Genomic DNA, 18,841 nt, shown 5'->3' with positions numbered 1-18,841 from the left:
ACGAGCGATGCAGTCGGATCGATGCGAGTTTGGCGCGTTCGGTTCGGAATATGAACGGCGCGTCCGTGTTTGCGACGCAGAAATTGACGAGTCTGCGATCGCTGGTGAATAGTTGCGTAGCGATGTGAGCTTATCTCGATGGTAGAAAGAATCAGCGCTGCACTTCAACGAGGATCCTCCAGCGAAGCGCTCTCGCCCGAGTCTGTTCGACGTTCCACCTCCTTCCTTTTGTCCTCCCTCTCATTTCTCTGTTTCTTTCAACAAACAAGACAATAAGGCACACAAAGCATCGAAGCATCGAAGCATCGAAGCAACTTAGCGGCATAGAATGAATCAAACAAACAAACAAAGCAACAAAGAAAGAAAGAAACTCTTTCAATTAATGCTCCACACGAGCTCCATCTCCCGCCTCCTTAATAATCATCACATCGCAGCTATTCGGCTTGTGCAGCTTCTCATCGCACTTCTGCTGGATCAGCGGAATGAGCGTGTCTTCCATTCCCTTCTTCACAATGCAGAGAATCGAGCCGCCCCAGCCGCCTCCGATCATGCGTCCTCCATACACACCTCCCTCCAATCCGATCTCCTTCAGCACATCGATGCAGGCCGTGATATCCGGATGGTCGTTCTTGAAATACTTCACCGAATCGTCGTACGACTCGTAGAACAGCTTGCCGATCGACTCCCAGTCCGCCTTCAGAATCAAATCGACGTAGCGCAGCGTTCGATCGGTCTCGCGAATCATCTACATCTCGCCTTTCTCTTGCAACTCTACATGGAAGCAGCGCTTGTACACGTCCTCGCTCATTTCGCCCTTCACCTCCTCCAGCATTTCCATCGTCACGCCGCGGCACAGCGCGCGCACCGGCTCTTTACCGTCCACATTGAAGCGCTTCTTCAGAATCTGCTCGCCCTCGTTGCTTTCGCGCACGCGATCCGCGAAGCCAGAGTTCACCAGCTTGTGCTCCACGTGCACGTACAGCTTCAGAAGCGTGACGGGCCACTCCTGGAACGCGGCGTTGGGGTCGGTGTTGGGGTTGATGGGATAGTCCTTCATGTCATGCGTAATGCAGTCGATCAGCGAGATGCGACCGTAGTGGCCGCAGGCGGAGATCAATTGGTCCATCACACCGCAAGGCATCTGTACGAACTCGTGCTCCGCGTGATAGGCTCGCATCGCACGGTCCTTTTTATCCAAGTCGATTCCCAGACACTGCTCAATGAACAGACCGCAGGAGATCTAGAGCGATGAGGAGAGAATAAGGAATCAAACCTCGACAGCGGCAGAAGAGCTGATGCCTCCTCCGATGGTGACGTTGGAGATGAACACCATGTCGAAACCCAGCTCCTTTTCAGGCATCTCGGGGAGGTAGAAGTGGCACATACCCTTGTAGTAGTTGGCCCACTCTCCCTTCGGGCCACGCTCCAGAGCCTCATCGCAATCAAATTCGATGGTCTCATCAAAATACTCAGAATACACACGGCAATGCTATAAATCACCCGAAAAACGGTTTTGCCATTACCTTTCCAGGAACTCGGCGTCCAGCAGCGACTCCACGGAGTACTGTGGGGAAAGGTAGCACGTATCCTCCCATGTAGTCGCAGTGCTCGCCTCCAAAGTTCAGACGACCCGGAGCAGAGGTAACAATCTCGGCCTCGCCTCCAAAAACTCGAGTATAGACCTCCTTCGCGTGGCTTACAAGATCGGCAGTAGGGATGTTGCTCATGAGAATAAATGCGAAAAAAATAGTAGAAAAAATTCATCATTTGTGAGGATCAATGGAACGAAACTCCCGCAAATGATAAAACAAAATTCTAAAATGCAAACACAATTCGCCTTTTTTGAAACAAACACCCATCCAAAATATATTATCACACTAAAAATAGACTCTAAGCCACTAACTCTAGCAAATGATAAAACAAAATTCTAAAATGCAAACACAATTCGCCATTTCTGAAACAAACACCCATCCAAAATATATTATCACACTAAAAACGGACTCTACGCCACTACGACCTCACCGTTCTCTCCTCCGTTTCCTCCTACACATCAACCACGCCATCCAATCTCACATTAACTGGCCTCGCCATGGCCATATCCATGCTCTGCGAGCTTCCACTGAAGCCTCTCTGCCCTTCCATCATCCCCATCCCATTCATCGAAATGATCCCCATCGGCACGCTGTTCACCGGATTTCCCGACACTGCCGAAATGTTCATCGACATAATCGGATTGATCGGCATTGGCACGCTCATATTCATTCCTGTCGTCGACGTTTCCACTTCGCGCGATGACAGCATCGACGGGTGTGGGGAGGAGCTGATCTGATTCATGTGAGGGAGCGGAATCGCGTCGTAAGAAGGGTTCGAAACGAGATTTATGGGAGTGATGTTAATCATCGAACTGATCGATGTCAGATTACTCATATCGCCGATTCCCGGAATCGTGACAGTGCTCGTATTTAGCAATGCGGAAGTGTCGGTGACCAGAATATGAGGCTCGCCTCCAGCGCTCTGTAATGGTCAAAATGAAGATGCAAGACAAACCGAAATGGGATACACGCTGGAACTTATCACGTCGTCCACGTTCTCCTCGCAGCGGTAGTCCGTATTTAACAGCCGCTTGCGCATGGCATCCTTCGATGCTTTGTTCCGGAGCAATTCATTGGCAGAACGGCGAATGAACGACAAGTTGTCATCGCTGATCTCTTTGGAATGCTTTTTGTAGAAGTGCATGCAACATCTGTCAATAAGGTCTTCAAAACGCTCGGATTTCATTATCACATCGTTGGAGGAGTTCAGCCACTCGGCCACCTGCTTTCGTTCCTCTTGAGAGGTTCTTCGGATGCACTCGGAGAGTACTTTCTAGGGTGAAACGATTCGCCCGAATTTACTTTCACAGCCTGCGTGTTTGCTAAATCTACAGAAACCGCTACGCCAATTTCCTTCCCCAGGCTCTTTATAGCGCGATCCATGTGATCTCCATAGCTGGTAGGGTACAATTTGCCGTTTCGCTCCTTGCGGTATTGTTCCGAAAGAGGATCAATGTTGTCTAGACATAACTTTAAATTTTTTGTCAGCACCTTTGTCAAACCCGGAGGGAAGAATATTGTCAAGCTCGTTATTGATTCCTTCCAAGGTGTTTACAGCGATCACCCCGTAGAGCTTAGCGCGCAATACATGAATATAGCTCTGCTTCTTCTCACGGCGATGACCTTCCTGGTCCTCGTATCGATTATCCATTTGAATTGAAAATCGAGAGATAAAAATTTGATTTTCCAATTCCCGCGATTATGCAGTATCGAACAAACAGCCCATTTCAATTGACGGTTCATCTGCTCACTGAACTCACTTCGCATCGAGAAGGCAGCGGGTTCGTCACTTCGCAATCCGTGTAACAGTCTACCTTTCACTCTCTTTCGATGCGAATACAAATCGAATTTCAAATCATCGGCTCGCGAACGTTCGTTCTCGTTCGTTTTCTCTTCGTTCCCGTCATCTCCTTCTCCGAGCTCTGCAACGGGGAGTAGCTGCTCCCGCATGGCCATTTTACAAAGCAGCGCGACGCGTTTGTTCTCTCTAGCCGGGAAGAGCGCGTAAAGCTCTTTGATGCCGATTTCTACTAGCTGAGCGTGTGTGATGTGTACTGGAATGCACGCAAGAGCAGATTATGCAGGATGCCGTGGCGTCGAGGAATCGTAAGAGGGATCGCCAATGCGGATCATCGCCGTTGGCTGTACAATGCCATAACGGCAGAATGGTTGCGAGATCGATTTTTGTCTGCGGCTGTACGGCTTGGAGAGTGAGTGTAGCGAGGCCTGCATGCTGGAAGTGTGTGATGGAGACGGGGAGGAAAGGTCGCTCGAAGAGATACGGTACAGAGAGTCGGATAGGGATCTGCAATGAAGGAGTCGAAGCAGAGGCACGGAATGGACTCCGATCTGCGCGAAGGAGGAGGGGAGATGGAGCTGGGCGGAGAAGGAGGAGAGATGATCGCGAAGCCAGCTGTGGAGACTAGCCGTGCAGGGAGGAGAGCGAGGCTACGTGGATTCCAGAGTTAGGAGACTCATGCGATCGCCGAGGATGCAGGTGCGGAGAGAGAACGAGGGAGAAGAAGATTGAGAAGGAAAGGGAGTGCTGGGAGAACGGAGAATTGCATAGAGAGAAGTAGGAGGAGGGAGGAGAGAAGAGAGAAGAGCGTCGAGAGTGAATCGATTGGCAGAAGTGAGAGAAGGCTTCTTGGGAAGAGACCGGATCGCGTTGGCGATGAGGGAGAGCGTAGATTTTGAGATTTCGGTAGGACGCAGACAGATGGAGGCTCTGGGGAGAGGCGGTGAGGAAACACATACCCTTGACTCGATGACTTGACAATACACACCTTCTTCGGATTTTGAACCTGCACACAGAATAGGAGATAAAAATGAGGCAGCAAACATTCGGACACTCGTTGGAAGAAAATGTCTTCATCTTCGGCAGAGACATTCTCTCCCCTCGAATCGACCACCTACGCAACAGACAAAACTAATAGCACATACAAAAGCGATCATTAGCAAAAAAATGAGTTGGCGGGAAATGTCTTTCAAACAAACAAACCAGAGAAAGATTGCCCAAATCCAAAACGTCCACGCATTCCTTATTCTTCAGGAACCTCGATCTCACCATTATCGATGGCCGCAATGATATCCGAAGGATGCTGTCCATTCACGGTGCAACCCACAGAACTATCCATCAAAATCGCTTCAGACACTCACTAGCAAGTTCCAAGGACCTCCTTCACGGTTCCAGCGAGTTTGTTAGCGTAGGAACGCTCACGAAGGACCTTCGCCACCTTAATGACCTGGTCGAGAGTGATGTTTCCGTTGTGCTTGACTGCCCGTTACGCCAACTACCAATCCGTACCGTTCTTCTCCTTCTTGCGGTCACGAGGAGGCTCGTTCAGCTCACGAATGATCAGAGAGGAAGCACTGGGAACCACTTCCACCTAGGAGTCAAGAACGAGCACGAAACTCACGGTAGCCTGACGATTGACCACAGTCAGCTTGACGGTGATCTTCAAGCCCTTCCAGTCCATAGTGGCTTTCTGGATATCGTCTCCGACTTTCTTAGGAGCCTACGAGATCACTTCTTCTAAACAGAACAAATACCATACCAAGAGGACCGACCTTGGGAGCAAGTGCAGCAGGAGAAGCACTCTCTCCTCCGACAGCACGGAGATAAACTACACACACGTTAGAACGCCTTGTTCACAAAATCAACCAAAAAATTCAAGGAAATTGACATACTAATAGTAGGAGCACCAGCAGCAGCAGGGGGAGCCATTTTCTATGTTAACAACGAACTTTGGACAAATCTGAAAGACCCACAATACAAATGAAACGGCCTTTCCCAGGGGGTGCCATTCCCTACCCCCAATCTCTCTCACACAATTTGATACCCCCTCTAGAACAAACAATAATATAGAGTACAGCTTAAGAATCACATAAATAATGATAAATATTGCGACTCAGAGCAAGACCAATCTTGTTCTTGCGATTTGAATCACACAGCAATTTGAGCAGTCCTTCTTTCTCTTTGACGGAGGATTGCTCTTTGTAGGCGCGCATAAGCGAGGCAAGCGTAGGGTAGTGCTTGGCTATGATCAATGTCTTGGCGACAGTACATCGAGGGATCTGCTGTTTAGAAACCTTTCAACGCAGTCTACCTGCCGTAACTGACGACACCAGAGCTGATTCAGCTTGGTTCCCTTCGATTTTGCGTAGAGCGTTTGAAAGTCCGCAAAACTGATCTTCAGCGGATGAAAACACGAACTAGCAGTCAAATTTATAACATTCAAAACACACTCATCTCCCTCCGCAAAGTACCGATGGACCGCGGCCTTCTCGATCTCGTGCAAACTCCTCAGGAACACGATCGAATCATCGATCGACGTGCTCTGGTAGACATAGATGTCCTGGTTCACCACGGTCCTCATCACGCCCGTCAGCAGCGAATCAGTGGGCAGCACGTCCTGCGTCGCGAGCCCTCCCTCCACCAGATACACAGGATGTCTGGCTCCGCAGCGTCCCAGCCGGTACTGCTGCTCTCGGAAGCGTCCATCGAGAATGCTCTGCGCGAGATCGCGCGCGTTTTTCCGCTCCACCAGCACATCCAGCATCGCTTCGCGCCCGCTCTCCCGATGCCGCAGCGTCCACTGCACGTCCCCCAGCCCCAGCGCGCGCACCTCGCAGCGCAGCCCCGCCGCGTGCAGCTGGTTCGCGAGAAACCCGCGGTCCTGCTGGCTGCGCACCTCGCGGTTATCCAGCACCAGCACCACGTCCCAGTCCGCCTCGCGACCGTCCACTCGGATGGGCGCGATGGGTTGTATTGGGGAAACCGGGGAAACAGGGGAAGCCGCGTCGGAGACAGGGCAAGGCTCGCCCATGCGCTGCCCCGCGGGGGGTGGAGCCAGCGGCCAGCTGAAATGGGGGAGAACCAGGTGGGCTGCTGTGGAAACCGTGGAAACCGTGGAAACCGTGGAATTCGGGGGTGCGAGACGGCGTGCTCCGCCCGCTTCTAGAAAGGCCTCGACGAGGGGATATTGCAGACGGCTAAGCTGGAGACATTTGAGAGCGGTGCGTTTGCCCAGATCGGTGAGAGAATAAGGACTGCAGGAAGATGATAAGAGACCCTTGCGGTGGAGAAGGGTGGCAGTCTCGCGAAGCTTTTTAGAACCAAACTGCTTCGTGGGCATAAGGTCGTGAAGTTTGGCTTCCACATCGCCCTGATCTGCAGAGGAAAGAGACGATTCGCTGATGCTTAGTGCGAGGGACAGGAGAAATAGATGGGCGACTATGCTAGACCCCTCCTAACACTCTGTACATCCTCCAGCACGAGGAATATAGCCCAAAGGCTCCTGTCGAGGTGATTGCACTTCGCTTTCAGCAGAAGGGTCGATAGTTACTACCAGTAAACAACGATAAACAATTTTACATGGCTCTGTATTCAGCAAGTTCGCTTTCTGTAAAATGGTCTCAATCTTATGCGCCATAAATTCGCCAATCCCCTTCAATTTCAAAGCATCTTCTTTTGACCGAATTGGAGTCGGACAACTACTCATTCATCCCCAAACATTCACAAACTCGATAATTGACCGAATCGCTCTTCGTACAGTCGATGCGAGTCGATCTTTTTGCGTTTCTTGAAAGCCATCTGCAACACTCTTCAAACCTCTTACGAGCTCATTATTCGCTTTGCACTTCGCATCAATTTGTTGTGGAGCCATGATTCTCAATCCTTGAGAAAGGATGGACCAACAAACGGGAATTTGGCTATTCTAGCGCCAATTTGAAATCGCCCTATTTCCTTAGGAATTGGTATAGAGTTCTAGTCCTTTCGTGAAATGGATCAGAAAACTCCCGTAGAAGGCTACTGCTCTATTATCACCGAGCTATATGAGATGACAAACAGTTTGGACCAAATAGTGCAAGACTCGAACGAGTCGGACGCACTGTGCGAAACTATAATGTCAAAGATTGATTATTTGATTATAGAAAGCAAACTAGAGAGTGATTGTCCTGCTGTTACGTAGGAAAGGGCTATTTTTGGTCATTGAGTAGAGATTTGGAAAGGAATATATATTCTCCAACGGCTGAGGAGATAAATCAAATTACTACCTTTAGCAAGAATTCGGGGATTTCTGACTCGGTTCTTCTTGCTTATTTTGTAAACAACATGATCCAATACAAATCAACTTATGGAACGATAAAGCAAGTGGCGTCGAGTGCTGATGTGGCTGTTTCGTGCTACTACCAAGATCGAGCGAAGCGCTACGACTGCGTGGATTTGATTGCGAAGGTATTTGTGCGTGTCGGCTCGAACGTAGGCTTTTCTGAAGCTGTTTAACGCTGGCGAAAGGCAGCCAAGTCTCATCCGCTACCTCAAAGCAATGTTGGAGCGGGTCCTAGCGAGTGACTATGTGGCATCGATCCTCTGTAACATCACTCAGCTTCCCTCGCAATTTGCTCGTCAGAGCTCCAAAACAATGCTCTGGATGTTCAAAGAGAGCCAATCGGCCCTGCAATCGCTCTTCTCCCTGTTTGCCGTGGCGCAGATCACCGCGTCCCAGCTCCAATCCCTCCAATCCACGCTCCACTCGCTGGACTCCGCTGCCTGCCCTTCCTGCGGCCATATCTACGCCCTGCTGCACTGCCTGCTTTTCTCCGTCCTGCTGGACGCTCCTCTCCTCGACAGCGCTCTCCACCCCTTTTCGGAGCCTCCTTCTTCCTCCATTCTCCTCCCTCTCCTCACCAGTCTCTCCGCCACCGAGTCCTCCACGCTCTCCTTCGCCCTGGGCCTCGCTCTGCTGCGCGACGACAGCAGCTCTCCGTGCGTCCTGGCGGTCTCTGCCGGCCTCTCCGGCCACGAGCTGCTCCGCATCCACCGCTCCATCGCGGCGCTGGGCTTCGTGGACCTCTCTCCGCGCGCGCGCTCGCGCTGCCTCTCCCTGCTCTACCGCGCCCTCATCGTCTTCATCGAGCGCTACGTCCTCGCCAGCTGTCCGCTCGCCTCGCTGAAGAGTCTCCGCGAGCAGTATGCCCACCTCGCCGTCGCGCCGCCCGCCTCCGCCTTCCCGGACGGCGTCGAAACGCTCGTCGAGGCGCTCTGCGCGCTGCTCCCGCTCCTCGACGCGCCGCTGCGCGACGCTCCGATCGATTCCTTGCTGCTCTTCCTGCTGGACCGCCTCGTCGCGCAGCCCTGCTTCTTCGACTGCACGCTCCGCCTCCTCACCGCGGTTGCCGCGCTGTCTCCGCAGGCCGCTTCCGCGGTTCGCGCCCTGCTTCTTTCCTACGACTCCCCGATGATTTCCTGGCGGCTGCTGCTCTCCTCGCTGCAGCAGGCTTTGCAGCACGTGCTGCAGCCCCGCGCCGCGCCGCTCTGTCCCGATGATGTCTCGGGAATAACCGCGATTCTGGACCTCATGGCGGCGCTGCTGCAAGATCCGGAAGCGCGGGAAGCCGTTCTGCAAGAGAACGGGTTTAATCTGTGCTCTCTCTCGCTCCAATTATTGCCGCGCAATCTCCCGCTCCCTCTTCTTGCCGCGCTCTGCCGCGTGCTCGCGCGCTGCGCCGAGGATCCCGCGGGAATACGCGCGATCTGGTCGCATCTGGAATCGTTCTGCACGGCGTACGGCGCGTCCAATCCCTTTTCGTCGCCCCTCATGTCATCTTCGCCGTCATCTTCGTCGTCATCTTCGTCGTCATCGTCTGGAGGTGCGATGCGTTCCCTCGCTTCGCTCCGCGCCGCCTGGCAGACCGAGGAAACGCCGCTCCGCGAGCACGCGCTCTCCCGCGCCTTTCTGTCCCTCCTCGAGGCCGTTCTGGCCAAGCTCCCGCTGCCGTCGCTGCAGCGCAGCACGGGGCTCTTCGCCCTCCTGGAGTTCGTGGTGCAGGACGTGCTGCTGGGCGCGCAGCCGCGCGACTTCCGCGGGGACGGCGAGTTCTGGGCGATGCAGGCCGCGTCGCTGCGCGTGCTGCGCCTCTGCGTCGCGCGCCTCGCCGAGGCCTCCCAGGGCCCCAGTCCCGCGGGGAGCGGCGTGGGCGCGCTGGTGGCGGAGCTGCTCGTGCCGTCGCCGCTGCTGCGCCGCGTGCTGAGCGTGCAGAGCGCGGAGCTGCCGCTGTTTCCCCCGGCGGACGCGGCGCAGGAAAATGCGGCCAGTCCCGCGGATCGGATGGAGGCGATCGCCGCCGCGTCCGCGCTGCTCGGCGAGCTGCTGCGCCTCCCGGCGCCCTTCCTCGACGCGCTGCAGCGCTCGCTCGAGGCCTCCTCGGCCTCCTCGGCCTCCCCCGCGGGGACGGCGCGGCCTTTGGCGCAGCAGCTGGCGGCGGATTCGACGATGCTGCTGCGGCTGTTCATGCAGCTGTGCTTCGCGACGCAGCCGGCGCTGCAGTGCGCCACGCTGCAGATCCTGAGCCAGCTGGCCGCGCAGAACACGCCCGCGGCGTTCGTGTCGTTCTTCGGCGGCTTCGCCGAGGAGCTGGCGCTGCTCCGCACCGCGTGCAAACAGATCTGGACGCGCGCCCTGCGCAGCGCACCGAGCGAACGCAGAGCCGCCAAGGACCCATCGGAGAACCAATCGGAGAACCAATCGGAGAACCAATCGGAGAACCAATCGGAGAACCAATCGGAGAACGATTCCATGCTGGCTGCGCGCTGCTTGCTCGATCTGCTCGAGCAGCAGGCCTCCGTTTCCCCTTCTCTCACCTCCCTGCTGCTGGACATCCCCGCGGTTCTCTACCCCGGCGGCTTCTTCCACGATTCCCTCCTGGCCGGCCTCTGCGCCTTCCTGGTTTCTCCCTTCCACGTTCTCCGCCACGCTTCGCTCGCGCTCGACACGCTCCGCCTCCTCTCCCTCCTCGCCAACCCCACCCATCCCGCGGGGAACGCCCTCCTCGCGAGCCTGGCGGGCTCCGGGCTGGCCGCGAAGCTCCTGGCGATGCTGCCCTGCCTGGTTCGCTGGACGCAGACCCACGCCGACGCGCCCACCAACGCGCTGCTGCTGCAGTTCGTCGCTTCCTCCGCTCGCCTCCTCGCCACGCTTCTCTTCACTTTCAACCATGAAACTCGTGCGGAACTCGTGCGCGAGGTGCTGCCATCCTTCGCTCTCCCCGTCCCGGGCGTGTCGGACGCCTTCCCGGACGCCGAAACGGCTCGCGAAACGCCCATCGAGCGGCTGCTCGGAGCGCTGCGCGGCTTCGCGCTCACCGAAATCCCGCGGGGATTCATCCCGGAGGCCTGGCTGGCGCAGTGCGAGACCTCGGTTTCCACGTTTGGTTCCACGGTTCCGAGCATCGATTTGGCGAAGCTTCGCGAATTGGCGGCAAGCGAAGCAGGCGAAGCAAAAAGCGCGGGAAGTCGTTCGGCGTGGCAGGTCTCGCTGGTGAATCAAGTGCTGGCGGCGGCGAAGCAGGCGAACGAGGTGGCGGCGCGCAGCGCGCTGGAGCGACGCGTCTTCCGCCGCGTGCTGGCGCTGCTGCAGATCGCGCTGATCGACTGCTCCGCGCTGTGGGCGGGGCTGCTGCCGCCGTCCCTGCCGATAACCGCGGAAGCCCTGCCCATCGGCGTGGTGGGAGCGCTGCTCGACTTCCTGGCGCAGGCGACGCCGCCGAATCTGCTGCGTGTGGACGCGTGCGAGGCGGCGATCGCGTTCCTCCACCTGCTGACGGAGCAAAACCGAACGCTCAGCGCGTCGGAGCGGTACCAGGGCCTCGACCACTTGCTCGTCTGCATCCTCAACGACCCTCTCCGCCAGCCCGAAGCGGCGCGCACCGCGCAGTACCTCCTGCTTCTCCAGTTCCTCCTTTCGCTCAAGAAGGCGGCGCCCCAGCGCTCGCTGCGCGAGCTCTTCACGCCCTCGCAGCTCGCGCTCCCCGCGCTGCTGGAGCTCCTCGCGCACGACCTGCAGAGCTCCGACGCGGCGCTGCACCGGGCCGCGACGACGCTGCTCCGGTCGTTCATGGCGGAGGACAGCAGCGAGTCGATCACGCACTACCTCCTCGAGCACTCCTCGCTCCTCCCCACGCTCCTCCAGGCCGTCGGACAGCTCGACTTCGCCTGCCTCGATGCCTCGACCGCCGCCCGCGAGCCGCTCGCCATCGTCACGCAGAGCCTCTCTCTGCTCTCCGTGCTGGTCCGGTCCACCGAGGGCGCCATGGCCGCGCTGGATCTTTCCCTCTTCGGCCGCTTCAACCACTGCCCGCTCATCCGCTCTCTCCGCGAGAACGGCGCCTCGCTCTCCCTCCTGCAGACCGAGAAGGCCCGGCCCGCGCTGCGCGGCGTGCTGCGGCTCGTCCTGCAGGTGATTCTGGCGGTGGAAGCGACGGTGCGGCCGATTCGATCGGTGCAGAGCGAACTCACCGCGTTCGTTCTCGCCGTGGCGCCCCTCACGCCCTTCCTGTTCCAGGTGAGCGAGGAGGACACGATGGCCCTGGAGGTTCTGGGGCTGTTCCTGGGCGCGCTCGTGGTGCTGGCCAATCAGCCGGAGCGATTGGTGGAGATGATGAATGGGTATGAGGGAGTGCTGAAAACGGAGGTGGTGCGGCTGCTGAACTCTGTGAGCAAGAAGGAGAGCGTGTGCAGGTGTATTCAGAAGTCGATGCGAGGCATGAGGACGGACGAGCTGAAGTTGGAGAAAATGAGACTCTATAAGGTGCTTGTGGAAAACGGAATGTTGTTTATGAGCAAGATGGGCTGGAAGATTGGAGACGAGTATTTGAGAGCGTTCGGTGTTAGATACTAAGTTTTGCTCTGTTTGTTCAAAAGTTTGCTTCGTTCGTATTGACTTTTTAAGTACGCATTTGTTGTGTGGAATCGGTGTGAAGGACGAGAAATGAGCGAGAACTAAGAGCTTTCATAGGTTTTTTCCAGGATGTCTTACTTGACGGATTATGTCACTATGGCTCGTATTGCCGAACAGGCCGAGCGCTACGAAGATATGAAAAAGTATATCAAGCTTGTAGCGACCACCATTCCTGAGGGACAAAGTAGAGTTAGCTTATCCTTGGAAGAGAGAAATTTATTCTCGCTTGCCTATAAGGATCTTATTAGTTCCAAGCGAAATGCTTGGAGAGTTTTGTTTAGTATTCAGCAGAAAAGCTCTGGGAACGATTCCATCGACTCTTCCATTGCGGATCTCAAAGGAAAAATCGAAAAGGAGATAGAACAGCTATGCCAGGAAGTTCAGACCGTTATTTCCGAACACCTCTTACGAGGATTATGCGTGGATTCTTCCAGCGTGGATGACTTTATTTACTATATGAAAATGAAAGGAGACTACTATCGATATGAGGCCGAGTTTATGGTGGGAGATGCGCAGCTGGTCGCAATTGAAAAGTCTCGAAAATGGTATCGCTCTTTCCTTGCTCTCACGTGTAGTTACCGAGAAGCCCTGAAGGAGGCGGAGAATCTCCAGGTGAGTGACGTGAATCCAACCCTCTTGGGTCTCTACCTGAACTACTCCGTGTTTTTATACGAAATTACTCGCCAAAGCGAGGAAGCCCGTGCCATGGCAACGAAGGCGTTCGAGAATGCTATGAAGATGCTCGAAAATCTTCCAGAGAAGGACTACCAAGATAGTGTATCTATTTTGCAGCTGATTCGTGATAATCTCAGACTATGGGAGTCAGAAACCGATCATTAGACTTTTCTGTCGTTCGATTATCTGTGCTTAATGCTCGGTATTTGATATTTGGCGTTTGGATTTCTGTTTGTTTGTAACTACATATAATCCATTTCTTTGAGGTGACTAACAAACATATCAACTATCCTCATTTAACCCGGAAAAACGATTCGACTGCTTGTACTTCCCCTTCTTGTTCTCTTGCTGTGGATTGAACCCGCCCTTTCGCGCGTTCTTCGTCGCGTTCGCCATCGCAGAGCGGTTCGGCTTGTAATGAACTCGAACGGTGTTCGGTAGCGCCAGCCCGTTCCGCAGTCCGATTCTAGGCTTGTCAGTAACTAACACTAGCAAACTCTATTTCATCGACTGTTCGGCGAAGAGACGAATTCCGATTCCATACACAGAGCGATGTCACGTCTGTTTTCACAGTCACAGAAACTCCGCAGATTTCATCGCCCACGTTAAATGACTCAGATATCGTGAATAACAACTACTGTGAAACAAACCTAACACGACTACTAGCTTCTCCCACAACATTGGAGCGAGTTCCGTACCATTGATTAATAAGATTGTACGACCTCCCTGGCTATTCGCCGGATCTTCCCACAGGGGCTCGATACCCTCCCGAAATAACGAGTAGTTCGTAGCCTGCTCCGTGCCAATCACCGGAAGATAACAATAAATACTGTAAAACTCTTCAACTGTCCCACAACGTCCCAAATCCTCTAGTCCATTCTCGTATTCTTGGCTCTACTCAACAGTAACAAAAAGAATACATACATTTGCTCCATTTTCTTTCGTGCGCCAAAAGCGGTAAACGTTCCTCAATAAATGTTGATTTGAAGGCTCTGTAGATTCCATAATATATTATATAAAAAAATAACTCTTAGATAACACAATTAAGAGTTTTACTGTACTTTTCATACATCACACAACATAAATGCAACAAACGAAATCGAATCAAATGAAATCAACGATTCGTGGTTCCATTGACAATCGCTGCACACAAAGTCATTTCTCAAGAAAACATCCAACTACTACCTTTAAATTACATAGCCTATATTTATATTTTCGTATCATCATCTTTCTTCGGTGTACTTGTCGTATCAATCCATTCGTTAATTAAACTGCGTACATAGTTTTCTTTACTCTCTTCTATAAATATACAATCATCTCCAAGACTGCATTTGATGAATCGCTGCGAACCAATGTTTTCGCTGTCCTTCTTCTCAAGATATAGCTTTGTCGTCGGGTCACACCGAACTATAATGCCTGAGATTGGAGTTAGGGAAGACATGAAAAACAATGAATGTTTTCCACAAACAAGCGGTGCCAAAATATTATTGCTTTCTATTTCTCCACGACTGAACCTCTTTATAGGATTCCAGAGAATAACTATCTTTATGATACCTTCTGCGGCCACTATCGTAGTTCGGCCTTCGCGTTTTCGATGAAGGCTGGGAGGAAGGACTGTCGGTGGCAAAAATGTGAACACCTCCTTCTATCACGATTTTCATGGCTTTATTAAGAAGAGCGATCCCATCCGTCCGCTTGTTCACTACTTTTACATACAGGTCAACGATGTGTCTTTCCTTCATATCAATCACACCCATTCCTCTTACCACACAGCACCTCAGTACATCATCGACACAGGCAGAATAGGCTTCCTCGAAAGTGAGGGCAGAATTCGCTTTGACTTTTTGTGATACGCTTGTCCGCAAGAATGTAGTTCTCCCTGGATTGTCTGTACAGTGGATAAGAACATCTTCTTCACGATAGTTTATATGCAGTTTCCCGGAAGAAAATGAATTCAGGTCATCCCGACTCATTATGTATTGACATCCAATTCAAAACGGAAGGAGATGGTTAAAAACTCTCTGAAAGCGGTGTGGATTTGAGACGAATGCAACGGTGACTTGAAAAGTATGTTCAAACCCCATGCGAATTCGCTAGAAATTGAGCGAGTTAAAACCGCACTTGTTTTAGCTAAAAGGAGGAGTAAAGATATCTTGATTTCAACCATTTCCTCCCTGCAACATGCAGTTTACCTCTCAAGAAGTGGAGGAAATTATCGTATTTGAGGAAGTGGAGAAGGAGTTGGAGAGTGTTGAAAAGTCGTTCGAATCCGGGGACATGCAGTCCTTCGGCCGAAATAAAAAAGACATTATAGATCAATTCGATAAATTCCGACATTACGACGAAGAAGTGTTCCGCCATCACTGCGACGCAGTCATTGGGTAATTCACATATGGTTCATCACAATTTCAGAGCCCATCTCGTGGCAACGGCAGATAGTGAAGGAGAGAAGGATGGGGATGACAGCATTGAAAAGCGGAAAGCGCAGCTGCTGCAAGCAAGGAACAGCATTCAGATGAAGGTTTGCTTCGTGTTTGAATGTGACTTGTAGACAGGCGAACTACGTAAATTAGTGTTTGTGTAGGAGATTGGCATTCGATGTAGAAACGAAATTAACGGAATTATTGCAGAAAGTAATGGCTTTGCTGTTTGTTACAACAAACGAAATGCTTAAAAGTACCGCGTTTACTGCTTTTTCTCACTCTTCTTTACATAATCATTCACCGCTGCCTTGATGGCATCTTCAGCTAACAGGCTATGTGTGACACGCCAACCGAGTCTCTACCTGCAGTGGAGCTTCACGGGCGGGAGCTTCAAGTGATTTGAAATATCTGTGTTCTTGATCGTCATGGCTTCTTCCAGAGTCTTTCCCTTCACCCATTCGCTGGCTACAGAACTAGACGCAATGGCTGAACCACAGCCGAACGTTTTGAACTTGGCGTCGACGATCTTTCCATCGGCGACCTTAATCTACTCATCGATGACTGCAATGACATCTCACTTGGAGCTTCATCACGTCACCGCAGGCAGGAGCTCCGGCGATTCCTGTGCCAATGTCGTCATCATTCGCGTCGAAGGAGCCTGGATAATTAATTTCCACATAGGGGGAACATACCGACATTACGAGGATGCTCGTAGTGATCAATCACAAGGTCATGATAAAGTCGTGTTGTGCACGTAAGAGAACGAGCAGCAAACACAAATCTGGGTGCGCTGCGAGCCAGAGAGAACATTTGAGTAGTTTTGAATAGAAGAATGAAAATAGGCTTTCCTCCAGTTTCCACATTCCAATGACTTTTGTAATCATTGAGGGATTCTTAGTTTTATTCCTTGTCAATCTTTTGAAAATGGATGGAATCGGAGAAATTGAACCTTGTCGACCATTTTGGAGGGGCATTCAGTTTGAAACGAAGCATTGCGACTCCTTGAAGAGAAAGTGCCCCTAAAACAGTCCTTTTCAATCCATTGGAACGCATGGTAAGCAGACATGCACAAGCCGAGATCCGAGAAACAACATACCCACAAATCAGCCACCCATTTCGAACAAACACTTTCGAATAGTACTACAATGATCTCTATTTATTTACTTGGCCAAGCCGAACTTGGCCTTCAGCTCCTCAATCTCCTGCTCGCGCTTCTTCGTATCCGCCGTCTTCACCGCTCTACAAATCAAACACCTCTACAACCACCACCTTGTGGCCTGGAAATAGAGCACAACTAAATAGCGACCACCGACGTTGAAGCCAGATAAATGATCCACGGCATCTTTTGCATCGTAAATGTCCTCATAGACGACGAAGGCAGTTCCTCGCGTCTCCTTGGTCTCTCCTCTAACCCGTCATGCCTATTCAAAGCAAAATACACTCGGATTTGACGAATGTCCCCATACTTGGCGAAAATATCATATATTTCTTCATTTGTGATTTTATAAGGAAGGTTCCTGCGAAATAAGCAAGCAAAGAAGAAAAGAATACTTTACGTAAAGAATACGGTTAACCTCCGGTGGTAATCTTCCCTACAGGTGACCAATTCAAAATCGAGATTTACACTAGAACGGAACATTCCAAAATACTTGTTTGTCGTCAAAGGACTCAGATTCCAAAATTCAGGTCGATTTCCTCATATCATTTTCTTTATTGCGAAATATGTTATCTCGTATAATTCATAATCCACGTTTGCTGGTTCCATCGGTTTGGTTGTTTCTGGAAGTTGATCGTGTAGCGGAATCTGCTAAGAGCATTTTCGTCTTCTCTGCCTAGTTATCTGTTCAATGTCCCCGCTACAGAGGTAACAACCCTTCCGAACGGCGTACGTGTTCTTTCTCAAGTAGGCAAAGAGCACTTACCTTTATGTTTCGTAGGGAGGATACGGAAAGACGTGTTCTGTTGGTGTGTTTATTGATGCAGGAAGCAGATATGAAAACGACGCAAATAACGGAGTTGCCCACTTCTTGGAGCACCTTGCTTTTAAGGGGACCGAGCGGAGAAACCGCGTAGACATCGAGAAGGAAGTCGAAGACATGGGTGCTCATCTAAACGCGTATTCGCTGCACTTCTCTGACTCTATCTCCTAGCTACACAAGCCGAGAGCAAACCGTCTACTACTCTCGCTGCTTCACGAAGGACATCGGCCGCGCGATGGACATTCTGGGCGACATCCTCCTGCACTCCCGCTACGACCCCTCCGCCATCAACAGCGAGCGCCACACGATCCTCCTGGAGATGGAGGACGTGTTCACCAACAAGTACGAAGTGGTGTTCGACCTTCTGCACGCGACGGCCTACCAAGGCTGCGGCCTCGGCTACACGATTCTCGGTCCCGAGCGCAACATCCGCTCCATCCAGCGCAACGACCTCGTCGACTACGTCCAGACCCACTACATCGCTCCCCGCGTCGTCATCGCTGGCGCCGGCGCGCTCTCCCACGACCACGTTTCCCCGTTTCTCCACCGTAACGCATAGCTGGTGGCGATGGCGGACCGCACGTTCGGCCATCTGCCCCGAATTCCATCGAACGGCGCGTCGATCCCCCCGCTGAGCAAGCGGTTCACGTCGTCGCTGACGGTGCAGAAGGACGCCGCGTACCCGCACGCGGCGCTGGCCGTGGCGTTCGAGTCGGTGGGCTGGGCGGACGAGAACGCCATCGTGATGATGCTGATCCAGAAAATGCTCGGCGAGTGGGACCGGCTCTCCGGCGCGGGGCCCAACGGCGCCTCGCGGTTATGCACGCAGGCGGCCGCGGGGAATACCGCACAGGTGGTGAGCTGCTTCGACACGTGCTATAAGGACACGTCGCTGTTTGGAGTGTATTGCGAGTGCACGCAGGAGAATATCCCGCGGTTAATGGAGATTTCGGTGGAGGCGCTGCGCGATCTGAGGGAGTATGTCACGCAGGAGGATCTGGATCGCGCCAAGAACAAGCTGAAGAACACGCTGCTCATGGATTTGTACGCCTCGCACAACATCGTGGAGGACATTGGCAGACAAGCGCAGATGTACGGGCGACGGCTTACGCCCGCGGAGATCTTCACGAGGGTCGATGCGGTGGATTTGCAGACGGTGAAGGACGTGGCGAGCGCCACATTCGTGAACAAACCGATTGCTGTGGCGGGGTATGGACCGGTCGATACGCTCCCTCCGATCGAGTGGTTCCGTGAAAAAGATCAAATTTAGGGTGTGTTTAGAGTGTGTTTGTTGGAAATTGAGTGGAATGAGACTTGGGGCAGAAACCACACACAATGCATCTCCAATCGTGAAGAAAAGGCGTTTATCTGCGGTATTGTACTCGCTCGACCATCTTCATGTAAATAGGATTTTGATTTCGGCTGCAATA

General features: G+C 52.6%; 10 protein-coding genes; 4 read left to right on the top strand and 6 right to left on the bottom strand.

The window, feature by feature from the left end:
- Positions 1–379: 379 nt before the first annotated feature.
- GSBLH_T00000612001 (Galactokinase) lies at positions 380–1,738 on the bottom strand (the record flags this gene model as incomplete). XM_013038843.1 has 4 exons in its annotated part: positions 1,524–1,738; positions 1,274–1,489; positions 776–1,240; positions 380–745 (listed from the first exon to the last, which is right to left on the bottom strand). Exons 1-4 carry the CDS (start codon positions 1,593–1,595, stop codon positions 380–382), a joined length of 1,119 nt encoding a protein of 372 aa, XP_012894297.1. The 5' UTR covers positions 1,596–1,738.
- Positions 1,739–4,594: 2,856 nt separating this feature from the next.
- GSBLH_T00000611001 (uncharacterized protein) lies at positions 4,595–5,340 on the bottom strand. XM_013038842.1 has 6 exons: positions 5,283–5,340; positions 5,145–5,218; positions 5,012–5,110; positions 4,900–4,981; positions 4,752–4,869; positions 4,595–4,721 (listed from the first exon to the last, which is right to left on the bottom strand). The coding sequence occupies exons 1-6, from the start codon at positions 5,317–5,319 to the stop codon at positions 4,634–4,636; spliced, it is 498 nt and encodes a 165-aa protein (XP_012894296.1). The 5' UTR covers positions 5,320–5,340; the 3' UTR covers positions 4,595–4,633.
- Positions 5,341–5,468: 128 nt separating this feature from the next.
- Positions 5,469–6,421, bottom strand: GSBLH_T00000610001 (uncharacterized protein; the record flags this gene model as incomplete). The annotated part of the gene is made up of 2 exons (XM_013038841.1): positions 5,469–5,672; positions 5,702–6,421. 2 exons carry the CDS (start codon positions 6,419–6,421, stop codon positions 5,469–5,471), a joined length of 924 nt encoding a protein of 307 aa, XP_012894295.1.
- A 3,753-nt stretch (positions 6,422–10,174) lies between these two features.
- On the top strand, positions 10,175–12,274 carry GSBLH_T00000609001 (uncharacterized protein; the record flags this gene model as incomplete). The annotated part of the gene is made up of 1 exon (XM_013038840.1): positions 10,175–12,274. One exon carries the CDS (start codon positions 10,175–10,177, stop codon positions 12,272–12,274), a length of 2,100 nt encoding a protein of 699 aa, XP_012894294.1.
- A 10-nt stretch (positions 12,275–12,284) lies between these two features.
- Positions 12,285–13,238, top strand: GSBLH_T00000608001 (uncharacterized protein). XM_013038839.1 has 2 exons: positions 12,285–12,879; positions 12,910–13,238. The coding sequence occupies exons 1-2, from the start codon at positions 12,404–12,406 to the stop codon at positions 13,172–13,174; spliced, it is 741 nt and encodes a 246-aa protein (XP_012894293.1). The 5' UTR covers positions 12,285–12,403; the 3' UTR covers positions 13,175–13,238.
- A 53-nt stretch (positions 13,239–13,291) lies between these two features.
- On the bottom strand, positions 13,292–14,041 carry GSBLH_T00000607001 (uncharacterized protein; the record flags this gene model as incomplete). XM_013038838.1 has 4 exons in its annotated part: positions 13,934–14,041; positions 13,673–13,903; positions 13,507–13,643; positions 13,292–13,475 (listed from the first exon to the last, which is right to left on the bottom strand). The coding sequence occupies exons 1-4, from the start codon at positions 14,012–14,014 to the stop codon at positions 13,292–13,294; spliced, it is 633 nt and encodes a 210-aa protein (XP_012894292.1). The 5' UTR covers positions 14,015–14,041.
- A 1,121-nt stretch (positions 14,042–15,162) lies between these two features.
- On the top strand, positions 15,163–15,651 carry GSBLH_T00000606001 (uncharacterized protein). XM_013038837.1 has 2 exons: positions 15,163–15,390; positions 15,422–15,651. Exons 1-2 carry the CDS (start codon positions 15,191–15,193, stop codon positions 15,558–15,560), a joined length of 339 nt encoding a protein of 112 aa, XP_012894291.1. The 5' UTR covers positions 15,163–15,190; the 3' UTR covers positions 15,561–15,651.
- A 43-nt stretch (positions 15,652–15,694) lies between these two features.
- Positions 15,695–16,242, bottom strand: GSBLH_T00000605001 (Scaffold protein Isu1; the record flags this gene model as incomplete). The annotated part of the gene is made up of 4 exons (XM_013038836.1): positions 15,695–15,764; positions 15,795–15,979; positions 16,011–16,090; positions 16,125–16,242. 4 exons carry the CDS (start codon positions 16,240–16,242, stop codon positions 15,695–15,697), a joined length of 453 nt encoding a protein of 150 aa, XP_012894290.1.
- A 446-nt stretch (positions 16,243–16,688) lies between these two features.
- On the bottom strand, positions 16,689–17,071 carry GSBLH_T00000604001 (uncharacterized protein; the record flags this gene model as incomplete). The annotated part of the gene is made up of 3 exons (XM_013038835.1): positions 16,689–16,839; positions 16,872–16,982; positions 17,007–17,071. The coding sequence occupies 3 exons, from the start codon at positions 17,069–17,071 to the stop codon at positions 16,689–16,691; spliced, it is 327 nt and encodes a 108-aa protein (XP_012894289.1).
- Positions 17,072–17,154: 83 nt separating this feature from the next.
- Positions 17,155–18,681, top strand: GSBLH_T00000603001 (Mitochondrial-processing peptidase (subunit ?); the record flags this gene model as incomplete). Its single annotated transcript, XM_013038834.1, has 5 exons — positions 17,155–17,199; positions 17,231–17,335; positions 17,370–17,548; positions 17,583–17,940; positions 17,971–18,681. The coding sequence occupies 5 exons, from the start codon at positions 17,155–17,157 to the stop codon at positions 18,679–18,681; spliced, it is 1,398 nt and encodes a 465-aa protein (XP_012894288.1).
- Positions 18,682–18,841: the final 160 nt, after the last annotated feature.

The sequence above is a fragment of the Blastocystis hominis genome (genome assembly GCF_000151665.1).
Source record: "Blastocystis hominis, Singapore isolate B (sub-type 7) whole genome shotgun sequence assembly, scaffold_0".
NCBI classification, from domain to species: domain Eukaryota; class Bigyra; order Opalinata; family Blastocystidae; genus Blastocystis; species Blastocystis hominis.
The sequence above is the reverse complement of the archived record's forward strand: the minus strand, read 5'-3'. Positions and strand labels throughout refer to the sequence as shown.

Coding starts and splice junctions, on each gene's coding strand:
- GSBLH_T00000611001 (XM_013038842.1), bottom strand. CDS start 5,319: ATGGCTCCCCCTGCTGCTGCTGGTGCTCCTACTATTA. Junction 5,111..5,144: donor AGGTCGGTCCTCTTGGTATG/GTATTTGTTCTG, acceptor GTGATCTCGTAG/GCTCCTAAGAAAGTCGGAGA. Junction 4,870..4,899: donor CCGCAAGAAGGAGAAGAACG/GTACGGATTGGT, acceptor CGTAACGGGCAG/TCAAGCACAACGGAAACATC.
- GSBLH_T00000608001 (XM_013038839.1), top strand. CDS start 12,404: ATGTCTTACTTGACGGATTATGTCACTATGGCTCGTATTGCCGAACAG. Junction 12,880..12,909: donor ATTGAAAAGTCTCGAAAATG/GTATCGCTCTTT, acceptor TCTCACGTGTAG/TTACCGAGAAGCCCTGAAGG.
- GSBLH_T00000606001 (XM_013038837.1), top strand. CDS start 15,191: ATGCAGTTTACCTCTCAAGAAGTGGAGGAAATTATCGTATTTGAGGAA. Junction 15,391..15,421: donor CACTGCGACGCAGTCATTGG/GTAATTCACATA, acceptor TCACAATTTCAG/AGCCCATCTCGTGGCAACGG.